Genomic DNA, 16,488 nt, shown 5'->3' with positions numbered 1-16,488 from the left:
TTACTTCGTGATAAAAATCCAGCTTTATTTATTATTGAAAACTAATGACTAATCCAATGAATATCTCGTTGGTAACCAGATTAGTTGAATTTTGGTTGACCTGGAATAACCGACTGATAAGCGGGGTGGCTTGACTAGTTCGACGGATAAAGGAGTCCATGAACGCCAAAAACGCTTATTTTAATTGTCAATGGCCAGATCAGTGGACAGTCTGGAATGGTCTCTTCTGATAATAGGGGTGGCCGGACCTATAAGGGAGTCCAATTGCTATCTTACAATTGGTTCATTTGAATTTTGTTTTATTGTGATTGGTTTGACGGATTTCGACTGATACCCAACTGAACTAACATAGTCAAGCTCACTGTCTGAATTAAATGTTTGATCGTTTCATCGTAATTTTCTAAAGCATGATAGAAACTAAACTACAATCAGATGGAATTTATGGGAATCTTTTACAAATTCATATTTTGACATGAATGCTGCTGTCCAAACTGTGAATTTTTTCAAGAGGGCGAAAAATTTATGGATAAATTGTAAATGCTTGGCAAAGACGATCTCGCTAGCGACATTTCAGTCATTGATGTTCTAAAGCAAGCCAACATTGTTTTGAGCTTTATCAGCAGAAATTTACATCCAAAATCGTAAGTAAAGGACAAGTGAAGTGTATGCATGAATGTAATATATCAAAGTCAATTTATGCAAGTGTGTGATGCGATTTATGTTAATATGGCGTATGGTAAGCAGATTGATATTTCTAAAATTGTTGTTGACGAAGGACTTTTAGCTATGATTTCTTTAGTGCTTGGGGAATCGTGGCCGTTATATGGCAGCGAAATCCTACATTCCTGCAAATATATTTCAATGGACAAAAAATCTGCAGCCATAAGGCGCCATACTATTATTTACTTTATCATAAACAAATGTTTGGGGCTTTTCAGTTTATGATCATTGATCATTCAATCATTGACAGTTATACTACATATTGTTTAAGATTTGAGAAAACTAACATTGATTACATGAGAAGCTGTTTACTATAACCTGTGATTTTGAGTCTTCTGATCCATGAAGCTTTTATTTTGACAATTTGACTGAAATGGTATTAAACCTGAGTATTTCACATACATGAAATGTTGTCCCATGTCACATATTGTCCCCTTTTAACTGAACACCTCATGTAGAGATGTAAAGGTGTGTTAATCTACGCTCATACCAGATTGTTTGCCATAAATTCCAAAGGGCTATTGATGTATGAAAAGCATTTTCTATAAAGTAAAAATGTCTTTCTATGTATGCAGATAAACCTTGAAATTTGGCAAAACAGCAAAGTATTTTTCATGATCACTAGGTAATTTTTCTGATGATCATTATAATTTCTAAACTAAATTATTTCAGATTTACATTTAAACGAGCTTTGATCATATGAAAAGATATTTATCATAACCAGTAAGCATGACACATGAACCAATTTTAACATTCATGTAATTATATAATTAAAGACATGTTGGTTACATTCTGTTTGTATTTGCAAATACAATGCTACTAGTGATTGCTTCCATATACTTACAGGAGTTAATAGTCTAGTGAAATGCCTAATAAACATTTATGGCATTAAGCTGTCCTTAACTGCAAATTTTCACTATGATAATTTTTGCTTAATCTTAGGCAGAAAAAAATTTTGAGTTTTTTCTCAAAAGGTGAATTTGCTAATACTGATGTGGAGATGGGTAAAGGGTTACAATAAACTTGCATGGTTTGAAGTCTGAGCTTTTCTATATCTATGAACTGTCACTTGTAGTACCAAATTTCTAACTTAACTCATTACATAGAGGTTTGAATGGGGGTCTCTAGGGGGGTCTATGCCTGACAACTTGGTAGAAATTTTTAAAGACTATATTTGTTTTTGAATAGCATTATTGTAAAATAAATTTTACGTTCCTAGACATGCTAATGAGCCAAAATATTTGGCAACACATTCAAGTATTGTTCACTTAATTTTTTTTTTTGAAAAAAACGTAAGCAAAATGTGTTGTTTTTACGCAAAAACGATGCCCACAAAATACATTTTGTATTGCTCTAAAACGCTGAAAATAGCATTTTCAAGTCTCTGAAATTCAAAATTTCTCAGGGGAGAATGCCTCAGACCACCCCAGGTGCGGAGCGCCTCCGACGTTTTATGACTGATGTTTGAAAAATCCTAGATCCGCCCCTGTTCAAATTCACTGCTTTATATTCCGTTCGTAGATATACAACTGCTGCGAAAGCAAATTCTGATGCATCGTAATATCCATGTATTTGATGAATCGGTGAATCCTATCCACCATGGAAGTAACAACGCAGTACTCGTATCACGTAAAGCCCCTAAATCGTGAACAAATGAAATCCAACATGATAAGGCCTTGCCCGACCGATCATCATCCCAATTACTGCCAGAAGAGCAGAGGTTTTGAAACAACATCATCATAGTGATAGTAAAAAGTGCAAGAAAGTCAGTTGGATTAAATATCTTTGCAGACATCTTTAAAACTGATTTCTTAATTGCAGGTTTTGTTTAGAAATTTTATAAAGAGATTTTGCATAATGCACTATTTCTTCAACGTCATAACAATGTTCGTCGCTGTTCTCATCCCATCTGATTCCCAAAATTTTCTTAAAGTTCTCTTGAAGATGTGGACTGAATTACTAGTTCTGTATGAGGCAAAGGAGATTTGACTTCCACCATTATACTTGATATATGCTTAGCATGATGACTCTTTATCATTTCCCACCTCAACAAACGGTCAATCTTCATCACTCCCGATAACAGTTTCAACATGTTGCGAGTTTGAATGCCCTTTTCGATGCTTGGATCCTCCCTGGTTCATTAATTTTGGAGATCCATGGCAGATGTATAGAGCTTCGTCCTCATTAGAAGTTTCACCAGCGAAATCGTCAACATACAACAACTCGATTAATAAGGAGACTATTTCTGGATCGACATTCTTGTATTTCGAAATGTGGTGACGAATAACAGTAGATAATATTGCAGGATTTGGGGTTAGACCAAATGGTAGGCGTCGGAACTTGTATTCCTTTAGCATCGGTCAATATCGTCAAACCAAAGAAACTTCAGAATCCTTCTCTGTTCGGGAGCTATTGTATTTGATGAAAAGCCTTTTTGATATCGGAAACAAACCCGATGAGGAAGCCTCGAAAGTTATTCATGTGGTATCAAATAAATGTGGAATCAAATTTCGCCCCATTTTGAGGCAATCGTTTAGTGACGATTCCTCATTAGTAGCTCTTGCCCAACCAAAATTCACTTGCCGTTTGCTATTGAGCTGTACTTAATATCTCAGTAGTAACCAGTTCAAATAAGATTAAATAACAGCGTTAATTTCCACTATATCAAAATGCAATCTTCAGTGCAAGAGTGATAAGTATTTGTTATATGATACATCATAGGAAGCTATATATGACATGTGATTTAAATAATATATTCATTATCATAGCTTCCAATAATGAATCACATTACTCAGTTCTAAGTCTCTAACCATTGTGAACTAAAGATAACATTTTGCTAATGCCGTCTGCTTTCAAAATAATTGCAAGTGGTTTCTATTTACAATTTATTTGTTTTATATGATATGAACAGAAAAACTGTAAGAATTTGTGTAAAATGTGATTAACGATTTACACAATTGACCTTCTCTGACTTCGTGCTCATATGATACATTTTCAATCTCATTCTATTTTTTGCCATAGTAATTTTTAATTTTTCCAGTATTTGTTGTATAGTTTCGTAAATGACGCTTACGCGAATTTCGCTCATTTAATATTAGTTTAGCACCCTGGATAAGAAAACCCAACACTCATATTGGTGCAGCTACAACACGTTTACGATCAACTCCAAAGTGGTGTTGTATCAGATTTGACGGTGCTGAGTCAGCACTAATATCGGTGTTAAAACAACACTTTTAATTTAACACCAAAAGTGGTGTTGTATCAGATTTGACTGTACTGAATCGACATTAATATCGGTGTTAAAACAACACTTTTCATGTAACACCACCTTATGGTGTCAAATTAGCACCAGTGAAGGTGTTGATTTGACACCCTAAAGTGAACAGTGTGCACAGTACTGAACGTCAATATTTTCTAATTTATGCACAGAAGCGATAAACTCTTTTAACAAATAGCTGAGCAGTAAAATATCACCGTTTTGAATGATTCTTTTCTAAATCCCTTCTACGCAAAACTTATCAAAAACTCTGCCATACAAAGTTGGCTCAACAACGTTATTAGTTTTTGATATAGACATTTAGTGTAAGCTAAATAACATCGTCCGTGATACTTTGCTTCAATTGCGACGCAATCCTGCCCATCAATATGAAGAAGAACACTTTCATCTTTCCGAAAGCTGCTGCTTGTTTTAGGACACCAGCATCAATAGTTTTAGCCCCTGACAATTCTTGCTTTGACTACCTTTTTTGTTACCTGAAAAAAATGATTATGACATTATCATATAATTGTGGCAATAGAATCAATGAAATAACTTTAGGCGACAGAACACGCGTAATTGTAAAATTTTCTTACCGCATCAGTGATGTTTAAGGGTCCTGGACGCTTACAGGTTAAGCAAACCTCAGGTAATATGTTGGATGACATGCTTTTATAAGTAGAGTAGATCGATTTTTCTCCAAGTGAATGACGTTTCAAGCGAGCAACTTTTACTGGCTGGTTTTGATTCCTTTCATCTGCTTCGTGTTCGATTTCTTCTACTGGGCGATTAATGGTACAATTAGCAATGGTTTTTTTTCGCTCTCTCGAGTTTACGTTTGTCCGTAAAATTCGATAGCACTGGATGTGGTAGCTGCAACTTTCACATAAGGTCTCAACTTCCGATTTGTCCTCAGTGTGTTTCAAAGACTTTTTTGCGGCACTTAGAAAATGGCTGAGAAAGGCCTAGCCAGTGCGTTCGTAGATCCTTTACTTTGGCTAATGTTTCTGCAGTAAAAATTCTCAGCTCTGCTTTTTTGCCGTCAAAATGAATTGCGATCGTTATTAGCTGCCATATTGTTGTGTGTAGTGATTTTATTAACGTTATTAGCAATATGCATAATGTAAGAGATAAGGCGTTAACTAAAGGAAGGAATTTATATCAAATATGTAAATGTACAACTTAATGGAAATGTGTATCGGAAGGGAGGATTATTTAAACAGTATGCCATTTTTGACAGCACAAAGAGAATTATTTTACACAGCTGTTTTGAACACTTGTTTCCCACTAAAGAGATATCGTTTACATATTTTAAAAGGCAGGCGCATGCTTAAACGAAGAAAATGGGGTGGTGGAAATCACCCTTTTGATGGATGGAAAATAGATTTGATGTGATCTTAAATTATTCAAAATGGTGTAAATGTTGACAAATGAGTTCGAAATGAGAGAAATTCCAAAAGCATATTTTCAAAAAAACTGCAGGTGTTACGAGCGGGAACTTGCGCTCAGCGCATAAAGAGGTGATTTACCGCACTTTTTTTCACTTCCCAGCCGGGTGAAATGAAACTTAACAATTTTTAGGTACAACATACGGCCTATTAGTTTTAATGATTTATTTACGACAATGTCGTCTCGAAAAAGACTGCACAATCCAATAACAACATCATCTCTAATCGATTATCTTAACAACAACTCCCCTTTTTAATAATCCCAAAGTCATTCCATCACCTGAAATGCACGTGAGCTATGACACAACAAAACATGAAGAAAAACAATGTTCATCCAGCAAGATGCTAAATTCAAAAAACCTACTTCCCGTGTTAAATGGAAAGGACATGTTTTTCAAATGACATTTGTATTTTTCTTGTGGTCATTCGTATCACACTAATAGTGGCTTTAAGAAAATGAGTACGGACAACCTAGTACGGTTAAAAACATGGGCGTGGAATGGATCGAGAGATTGAAGCGTTGCGTTGTCACCGTAGCATTCAGGGGCGGATCTAGGATTTTTCAAACATCAGTCAAAAAACGTCGGAGACACTCCGCGCGGGGGGGGGGGTCTGAGGCATTCTCCCCTGAGAAATTTTGAATTTCAGAACCTCTAAAATACCATTATCAGCGTTTTAGAGCAATACAAGATGTATTTTGTGGGCATCGTTTTTCGGTAAAAACAACACATTTTGCTTACGTTTTTTCCAAAAAAAAAATGAAGTGAACAATACTTAAATGTTTTGCCAAATATTTAGGCTCATTAGCATGCCTAGGAACCTAAAATTTATTTTACAATAATGCTATTCAAAAACAGATATAGTCTTTAAAAATTTCTACCAAGTTGTCAGGCATAGACCCCCCTAGAGACCCCCATTCAAACCTCTATGTAATAAGTTAAGTTAGAAATTTGGTACTACAAGTGACAGTTCATAAATATTGAAAAGCTCAGACTTCAAACCATGCAAGTTTATTGTAACCCTTTACCCATCTCCACATCAGAGCCAGCAAATTCACTTTTTGAGAAAAAACTCAAAATTTTTTTCTGTCAAAGATTAAGAAAATTATCAAAGTGAAAAATTGCAGTTAAGGACAGCTTAATGCCATGAATGTTTATTAGGCATTTCACTAGACTATTATTTTCTGTAAGTATATGCAAGGTGTGCTATATAGCAATCACTAGTAGCATTGTATTTGCAAATACAAACAGAATGTAACCAACATGTCTTTAATTATATAATTACATGAATGTTAAAATTGGTTCATGTGTCATGCTTACTGGTTATGATAAATATCTTTTCATATGATCAAAGCTCGTTTAAATGTAAATCTGAAATAATTTAGTTTAGAAATTATACTGATCATCAGAAAAATTACCTAGTGATCATGAAAAATACTTTGCTGTTTTGCCAAATTTCAAGGTTTATCTGCATACATTGGAAGACATTTTTACTTTATAGAAAATGCTATTCATACATCAATAGCCCTTTGCAATTTATGGCAAACAATCTGGTATGAGCCGTAGGTTAACACACCTTTACATCTCTACATGAGGTGTTCAGTTAGAAAAGGGGACAATATGTGACATGGGACAACATTTCATGTATGTGAAATACTCAAGTTTAATACCATTCCAGTCAAATTGTCAAAATAAAAAGCTTCATGGATCATAAGACTCAAAATCACAGGTTATAGTAAACAGCTTCTCATGTAATCAATGTTAGTTTTCTCAAATCTTAAACAATATGTAGTATAACTGTCCAATGATTGAATGATCAATGATCATAAACTGAAAAGCCCCAAACATTTGTTTATGATAAAGTAAATAATAGTATGGCACCTTATGGCTACAGATTTTTTGTCCATTGAAATATATTTGCAGAAATGTAGGATTTCGCTGCCATATAACGCCCACGATTCCCCAAGCATTAAAGAAATCATAGCTAATTTAAGTCCTTCGGCAACAACAATTTTAGAAGCATCAATCTGCTTACCATACGCCATATTAACATAAATCGCATCACACACTCGCATAAATTGACTTTGATGCATTGCATTCATGCATACACTTCACTTGTCCTTTACTTACGATTTTCGATGTAAATTTCTGCTGATAAAACTCAAAACAATGTGAAAAAATTCACAGTTTGGACAGCAGCATTCATGTCAATATATAAATTTGTAAAAGATTTCCAAAAATTCCATCTGATTGTAGTTTAGTTTCTATCATGCTTTAGAAAATTACTATGAAACGATCAAACATTCAATTCAGACAGTGAGCTTGACTATGTTAGTTCAGTTGGCTATCAGTCGAAATCGGTCAAACCAATCACAGTAAGACAAAAATTCAAATGAACCAATTGTAAGATAGCAATTGGACTCCCTTATAGGTCCGGCCACCCCTATTATCGGTCGAGATTATTCCAGACTGTCCACTGATCTGGCCATTGACCAATAAAATAGCGTTTCTGGCGTTCATAGACTCCTTTATAAGTCGAACCAGTCAAGCCACCCCGCTTATCAGTCGGTTAATCCAGGTCAGTGAACTCCATATATATATATCTGGAATGATAACGACAATACATTTTATAGATACAAAATTGAAGCCAAAGTCCTAGTCTCTTGCGCGGTTTGTACGTCAGTTCCAGTCCTTCAAAGTCGAATATTCACGCGGTTTGTACGTCAGTTTCATTCCCCTGAGTGCCAAACATACACGGCCAATATAAATTTGAATACAAATTGCAAAAGCATAAACATATAAACAACATCACGACAAACAACACACGAGGCCAACTCTTCGCAAAAGATTATTTTTTACAGCTGAAACTTTACTACAGAGAGTTCGTTTTAACTTACAACTTGTAACGAGGAAAAGCCAACTGAAAATTACACTGTTTGCTAAAAAGACAATACAATAGAAAATATGACGAAAAAATATTCAAGCATAAATTTTTCTTTCGTCGGAAGGTAAACTTTCAAACGGAAAACAAAAAAGACAGTGTTTGTCTTTTTTGTCATTTAAGTGGATTTAAAGATCTGTTTTCCGAATAAAAAGAAACTTGAATATCCAGTTTCATAAAAATATCGAGTCTATAACTCGCATTTTACTTTTTACAGAGCGATTGTATTTTTCATCGATTTTGATAGTGCTTGAAACTTGAAATACTAAATGGTTGTCATCTCGATATCAATAATTGAATATCCTTAAAGACTTTGATATGTTTTAAAGGAAAACCGCAGCGTAAGAGCAGATCGACTAAGTTCACCTCATCTTGCTTCTCGATTTATCACTTTGATTCACTTTCCGTGAACCTTTTCATTACAAACATTTCGTTATTTTACGCTCTGATCAAGATCCGAACTCTACCATTACCAAGGGACAAATGATTTTAAAAAAATAAAATGAACACGCGAGAGACTAGAGCCTGACGAGTGATGACGAATGATGACGACAAATATTTTTTTGGCTTCAATTTTTGGCTTCGGTTATCATTCCAGTTATTCAAATGTCGAGTTCACTGTTCCAGGTCAATTAAAATTTAACTGATCTGGTTACCAAGGAGATATTCGTTGCATTAGTCATTAGTTTTCAATAATAAATAAAGCTGGATTTTTATCACGAAGTAAATGCGACAATAAAGTAAGAATAATTAATGATTTTTAATTAATATGAATAGGTAATTTTTGAATTTCAAACATCAGTCGCGCGACGGATTTGACATACTCTAGATGCGCCCCTGGTAGCATTAACCTCACTACGGTGACTTTAGCGGCAGTTTCTTGTTGTGTTGACAAAGAGTGAAAGAATTTGATCGTTTTATTGGGTAAGTCAATGTTTTTGTTTTTAGTTTGATGCTTTAAAACTTTAGAAGTTTTACTGATGTACTACTTACATATACACACAAACATACAATGAGTTTCAGCTGCGTAACTTGAGTTCAGTTCACATATATTTTCTTGAAATGTGGAATTACAATATGGCTAAATTACTAGAGGTAGTACTTTGGTAACATTGTTGCTAAACTATTTTGATACTTTTGTTCAGAAGTTTATTCCAAAGTTTTACTTAACATGAGTTTATTTGAAGAGTGTCTACTTAACAAATCGTTTGACATAAAATGCACTATACTAGATGTTTAAGTTTTTCTAAACTTAAAAACTGAACCTAGATTTTTTAGTTTCCCACTGACGACTTGAAGTAATTTTGTTTTTTCTGTAGTGCGAAGAACCCTCTTACAATACAAATAAAATAAGAGCTACAAGTAAGACCACCGTAGTCAGTGGTCGTGTTTGTTTTCTTAAAGTTACCGCTTTGGAAAAAAGGTAACCGTACTCGTCCATTCCACGCGCATTTTTTTAACCGTAGTAGGTTGTCTGCAGTCATTTTCTTTGTATTAGTCATTTCAATTAAGTCAATATTGATTTTTCAATATGCATTGTTGTTTTTATCGCTTATTTGAAAATGAATAAAAGCATAAATTAAATCGTTGTTTTATTGAACATCCCTTTTGCTCAATTGACATTTGATTGAAGGGCAAATGCTGTAGCTAACAGAGCAACAAATCAAGGCAGCAAGGCAACTTCGAAACTCTGTTTATGACTGCATTTTTGAAGTTCATTTCGCTACATTGTAAGTTATGAAACGTCCATTAAAGTTTTTTTGAAACTTGGAAAATGATACCACTGTATCTCGAGCGCAAATCGATTGATCCTGCAAACTGCACAGTGCGAAAGCACAAAAAAATCGTCAAAAATAGAATTGGCGAAAATTATTACTTACAGTAGAAAAAAAGCACTAAAAAAATTTTCTTACTTGTCGTTCTTATATATTGAATTGTTACATCTTTTTCCAACGATGCATTTTGGCAACATTTGTTTTTAACGACACATCTGTATTTTAACAGCTCATTATCCGCGGCTGCGAAGGGTACATGTATTAGTTCGGAACTCCAAATTCCTGGCTCGTGGTAATCAAATTTTGTGCTATTTAGCCTTAAAAAAGTACCATTTTTTTGCACTTGTATCCAATAGACGCTGGTCAAATTGTTTCCTTCACCGCGGCATAAGACAATAACTTTTCCATAACCAGAGTATGATATCAGTCTTTCATCGAATTTTATTTGAATAATTTTAAATGGTAACGGAATGTCTATACAATATAAATAAGCAATGACTTAGGATGAGAAGGTGTAAAACACGAAAGACAACTGTGCTGGTGAGATTGCTATAGTATCGTATTAAAATGAATTTTTTAAGAAGACATGTTTTGTAGTGTTTACTGCAACAATTCCCCAAAATGAACTAATTTAGGCAAAATTTCAGTTACCTTTAGGCCTGCACTTTCCCAAAGTGGAACATCCACTTTAACCTTAAAGTGGATGTTCAATTAAAAATGATATGTTTTTAAAATTGCAATCGTATTATTTTTATTGTCGTTCGTATCGCATCATTGGACTAAAATACATGGAACGCTAAATGTAATAAAAACGCCTAATAACTTTTTGAAGCCAAATTCTACAGCGAGACACGCGAGATTACACCCAGACACGCGTGTGAAGTTCAATCAATTTTCACTGCGCGAGAGAATCTCGAAACACTACACACGCGTGTTTGGGTGTAATCTCGCGTTTCTGGGTATTTGAGATTTGGCTTCAATTATTTGCCTCAGGTAGCGTTCCATGCATTTCACATTAAAGATTGTTCAATACGCGCCATTGTTGTTTGTATCGCTCATTTGAAAACAAATAAATAGCATATGTTAAATCATTTTGAAATTAGAAAGGCACAATTAAATATAGAACACCCCTTAAATATGCCTACCCTTTTTTCTCTTGATAAAGAGCAAATGCTGAAAACTAGCCGAAGTCATACTACAGACGGAAAACTCGTTTCGGACGGGAAAATCGTCTAGACTGGAAATTCGTCTGATATGAGTTCGATAAACAACCGGTTTTATGACTCTACTTTTCCGTCTAAATTTTCCGTCTAAATTTTTCACCTAAATATCTAAATATCTATATACATATTGAAAAATAAAAGTTTCTCCAGATTTTATAAACAGATTTTATTGAGCTTTCGAGCCTTCTTCAGAATAGGAAGTTACTAGCTATTTACATTGTTTTCAGCTTGTAGACATTTAGAGCATCTAATTGGATTAGCGGGTGAATTAATATGATTGGATCGTGTGGAATGCGTTGTCATGGGTTTTGGTGTATTGTGAATGTGTTTGGTGTTAATATTATTATAATGTATTTTTGTAGTCTTGGTGTTGTTTGTAGTTCTTCTGTCCTTTTTCTTTAGTTGTGAATATATGATTGGTAGGTCGATACGTCTGTTTATTGTGTCTTCGTACAGAACACGGTCGTCGATACTGAAGTCATTGAGCATGTGCATAAACTATACTGGGTGAAACGAAATATAAGACTTAACGTGGAAAATGATAGCGTTAAAGCTCTCATGTATTCAAAAAATAAACGGCCTTTACTCCTCGATAGTGCAAACAGCCATACTCTTCTAAAAATGCAGTAATTCACGAAATCATCTGATGGATGGAAAATTATCATTAACGATAAGACGAAGATTAGTCGTGCGAAACAAGAAAAGTATTTGTTTCAGTATGTGAAACAACAGTGCAACATTTCGTCAATCGAAGAAATTTTTGAGACAGCGAATGATTAGGATAACGTTATTTGCGTAGCAAAGCTACTCATATTGGTGAAGTTGCAGAGGTGGGGGGCGAAAAAGTGGAAACTAGCACAGCTCAATTTTTCAGATGTCACCGGATCTATCACAGCCCATACTTGCGAGGGGCAAGTAAATTATTCAATGGCAAATAAATTAGTCACAAAGGTTAAAGCAGAAAGCTTTACCTGACAGTTTTTTGATTTTTTATTGTAGCAGAATGTTTTCATATTTTGGGTAGACACATTTGTTATCAAACCAGTTGAATATGATTTTATATGGATTCATATTTCATACCAGTTACATATTTTATAAATCAGTTGATCATGACTTACATGCATTCATATTGAAGTACTTGTTCCTCCTTCATGATAATAAGTATTTTTGCAAATCAAGATTAATTTTTTGTAATAATCTTTATCCATGCCAGAAGCATCATTTTCCTTGCGAAGATCATAATCGCCTTGATTTGACGACGATGAACGATGTGGAATTTCGCCAAGAAAAAACTGATATTCCCATGCTAGCCGAGGTTCTTAGATTACCTGATAATTTTTGTTATGAACAAGGAACATTAGGCAATGGAATTGAAGGCCTACGCATTTTGCTAAAAAGACTTGCATATCCTTGTCGATTGAGTGATATGATCCCTCGCTTTGGTAGACCTGTCTCTGAAATGAGCATGATACTCAATGCATTCGTTGATTATAGTTACCAGCAACATAGTTATAGCATTAATGGTTGGAGGGTCACACTTCAGGGGGCAGCATTACACAATTGCTCTGGTTTTGTTGATGGCACTGTACGGCCGATCTGTCATCCAGACAAAAACGAACGTTGTGTGTACAACGGTCACAAGAGAGTGCATTCCCACAAATTTCAATCTGGAACTTTACCATCTGGAATAGTTGCTCAAATGCTTTGACCATTAGGTAAGAAAGAAGAACAAAAATGAGTTTTTAATAACAAAACCAGCATGTTTCGTTGTAACAGATTTGGTGATTTTTTAGAATTAACAAACAAAATTCTGTTGTGTTGTAAAGGGCAAAAGGCATGATGCTAGGATGTTGGCTGAGTCTGGTTTGCTTGATCAGTTACAAGAAAATGCTTTTCCAACAATGGATTATCCTAGGCGTTTGTATGGTGATCCAGCTTGACCTCATCGTGTACACTTGGAAGGTCCTTTCAGAAATGCACAAAATACTGCTGAGATGCACGCTTTCAACACATCAATGAGTTCTGTGAGAGGTTTGGTGGAATGGTTGTCTGGTACCATAACATATTATTTTAAGTTCATGGATTTCAAAAAAAATCTTAAGATAGGATTAAGTTCAGTTGGAAAGTTTTATTTGGTATCAGGTCTGATGAAAAATTCCCTAACATGTTTGTAGCAAAATTTGACCTCAAAGTTCTTTGATGTGGAGCCCCCTACTCTTCAAGAATATTTTATATGAGTTTTTGCACAACTAATACATCAACTGATATGAACATAATTTACTTACTATGTACATTGTTCTTTATATGAATTTATATACAGTTAGGGTAAAAAGTGTTAATCAAAGATAATGTAATTTATAATAATTTACAGCTAAAGCAACATGCACTGTCTATTTTATAAATCAGCTAAATTCCCCAAATCAATATTCACAAACGTAGAATTTTGGATCAAATCATCTTTTAAATTGAATGAATGCATTCCTAGTGATGCTTTTTGCTGTAATTGTACACAACATTATCTCCATCCAAATGTTTGAAAAAGCTTTTCACATGTGAGAACTGTTTTAGATAGCTTAACAACCTGTTTATGTAACATAACATGCTTAACTTGAAAAAAACCTGTTTAGGGTCATTTAGACTCTAGAGTTAAGTATTCATTTCTGACCAAATCATAGCTAGCATCATGGTTTGAAAATCTTATATTTGTTTGCTTTGCTGTTGCTGCTGCTGCATAACCACATTTATGATTTTATCATTCTTTTTCTTTTGAAACTCCAGGAACTTTCTTTTCAATTCCATTTTTTCTTTTTGAAGTTCATGCTGCATTTTACTTTTGCCTCTTAGGTATGTTAGGCTATCATTGCCATTTAACCTTCTTTTGAACATGCTCCCTCTTCATCTCCTTTTCTTTTTTGTGTTTCCTCAAGCTTTTCCATTGCTTGTCGTCTCTTGTCATCAGCAGTTTTTTTTTTCACAATCTGCTACTTTTAACTTATTTTCTGATTCATGTTCTGTTTGTCTCACAGAAGCATCTTCCCATTTCAATCAAATCTTCAAGGGCATGTTCCACTTCATTTATTTCCATGTCAATTCCACTTGCTCTTTCTTCAAAACTTAATTTTCTTCAAAATTTTTGCGATAGAACGTACAGCTATTGAGTCTACTTTAAACTTTAGGGTTTCTATTGTCATTAATTTCTCCACTATATATTTCCATTAGCTCCCTCTTTGAGCTGTGCCCTTTTTTGTTCCTATGAATGCATTTACGGCTAGAATTTCGCGACATAGAAATATGTCGTGTTCTTCAGTCGAAAACATAGCCCTAGCAAAATAGAATAAACTGTGCTAGGAGATAAATATTTTGCTTTATATCATGAAATGGTTTTTTGAGTGAGTAAAGAACATAAAAACGAATAACTTACGGAGTTTTCGGACGTTTCTTGCTCCCCAGTTCACCTTTGTTTGCTTAATAATCAATATACTCATTACAAGTGTTCATATCGTCAGCGTTTATATCCTGGTTTGACAAAAAATATATAATATTCCATCCCAGTTCTTCCCGTATTCCACACAACGTAAAAAAACGTTCTAAGCCATCGTCACCTTTCCTGAACGGAAGACAACATGCTACTGCGCATGCTTTCATTGAAAAGTACTTCCGGATTACTGTCGTAGCAATGTCACGTCGTGCATCATCAGCTGTGTAAAAGCGCTTTTTCTAACTGAAAATATGGTGCTCGAACGAACAAAAACTTGGGGAAACTCAATTGCTGTTTCAAGACCACAAGAAACAAGAAACAAACAGCATTTTTAATGGAGCTTCTGAGTTTTGAAATACTTATACGAACGGTAAAAGATACTTAGTGCATAGGCTGATAGCCACCCTTCTGCTGACGTCTAAATCGTGCAGGAGTATATCTAGACATGTGCAGCCGGTGCTTAGGATCTGTCAAATTTTCCCAGCTTCAATGTCGAATATCAAATTATATTTTATCTCCGCTACTTGCATAACTAAATCCTACTAATAATAGTTTATTTATTTGCAAAAATAGAACGTCGGCATTTCGTTATTTGACGTAAATCGAAAGTACAAAACGCTTTTCCGTCAGTAAAATAGTCGTATAAATAAATCTTTGCAAGTTGAAGTCTATGCACAAGGTCATATGCAGTTTAGTTACAGATGAGATTGTTTTAAATACATACTGAGAACATACCGTTTGCAATTCTTATACTTCTTGATAATTTTGTCTCACAGCAACGTCCGTATGCAATGCATTGGTAATAATAAGGAAACTTGTCAATCGGAGGCGAATCACTCAAAGTAGATGTAATATAAAATGAAGTAGATGGTGAATTCAATCTTCCTTGTAAGTGCACAGTGTCCATATCAGAGTTGTTGCGTATCCAAGAGACGCTTTGTGCTTCTATTACTGAACATGAAAGCGAGATATTACTTGGTACAACGTTATCGGTAGAAGATTTGGGATTGTCCGGGAAAAAAATAGGTACTGAAGAGCTGCAATCTAAAATTAAAGAAATAGTGCAAAAAACATCAACAAAATCTTATTCAATACAGAATTGAGCATGTAAACTGTATATACTCCCAGTCATTAAAGCCGCGTACAAAAGCTATGTCGTTAACAAATGTCATTCATACCAGTTGCTGGTAAGGAAATTTTTCTCGTATGCACATGTTTTGGTGGCTTTTACCATTCCGGGCATGAAAGAAAAAAATGTGCTACATTTGTTATTTTTGCTACGAGTGGGAAAATGGTATGTCAATTTTCCGGTGTGGCCTCTTGAAACAAATTATTTTCATCTTTTTATTACGGCGCACGTTCTAGAAATTTTACTTCAACTCAAAATGGAGCCCTTAGGCGGCTCAACAAAATGATAAAGTCGAAAAAGTAAAATTGCCTCTTCAACTCTTGTTAAGGAGGAAGGCCGCTGTTCAACAGCGCTGTTGTATATGTCTTCTTGATGAAATATTTCTTCTGCTTAAAATCGCACATTTGAAACAGCCGCCATCTTCATTAATTAATTACTTTAATCAAGTATTTTGTGCAAAAACCGCTGGACACAATGACTTACAAACTAGCGTTTTGGCATGCAAAATACCAGGCGTGG

General features: G+C 34.7%; 1 protein-coding gene and 2 long non-coding RNA genes across 3 annotated transcripts in view; all 3 read right to left on the bottom strand.

The window, feature by feature from the left end:
• LOC124457361 (insulin-like growth factor 1 receptor) overlaps positions 1 to 16,488 on the bottom strand; it is a 98,157-nt gene that overhangs the window by 46,468 nt on the left and 35,201 nt on the right. The window contains exons 3-4 of the mRNA XM_047007629.1: positions 15,576 to 15,884; positions 10,278 to 10,613 (exon numbers count right to left, since the gene is read on the bottom strand). Of these exons, the coding sequence (XP_046863585.1) occupies positions 10,278 to 10,613; positions 15,576 to 15,884 (645 nt within the window). The remainder of the gene's footprint in view (positions 1 to 10,277; positions 10,614 to 15,575; positions 15,885 to 16,488) is intronic.
• LOC124457364 lies at positions 3,640 to 5,048 on the bottom strand. The gene is made up of 2 exons (XR_006952543.1): positions 4,573 to 5,048; positions 3,640 to 4,473 (listed from the first exon to the last, which is right to left on the bottom strand). It is a non-coding gene; the product is annotated as an uncharacterized LOC124457364 (long non-coding RNA).
• LOC124457365 lies at positions 14,175 to 15,001 on the bottom strand. The gene is made up of 2 exons (XR_006952544.1): positions 14,784 to 15,001; positions 14,175 to 14,683 (listed from the first exon to the last, which is right to left on the bottom strand). It is a non-coding gene; the product is annotated as an uncharacterized LOC124457365 (long non-coding RNA).

Source organism: Xenia sp. Carnegie-2017, unplaced genomic scaffold, assembly GCF_021976095.1.
Source record: "Xenia sp. Carnegie-2017 unplaced genomic scaffold, XeniaSp_v1 HiC_scaffold_6, whole genome shotgun sequence".
NCBI lineage: Eukaryota > Metazoa > Cnidaria > Anthozoa > Malacalcyonacea > Xeniidae > Xenia > Xenia sp. Carnegie-2017.
The sequence above is the reverse complement of the archived record's forward strand: the minus strand, read 5'-3'. Positions and strand labels throughout refer to the sequence as shown.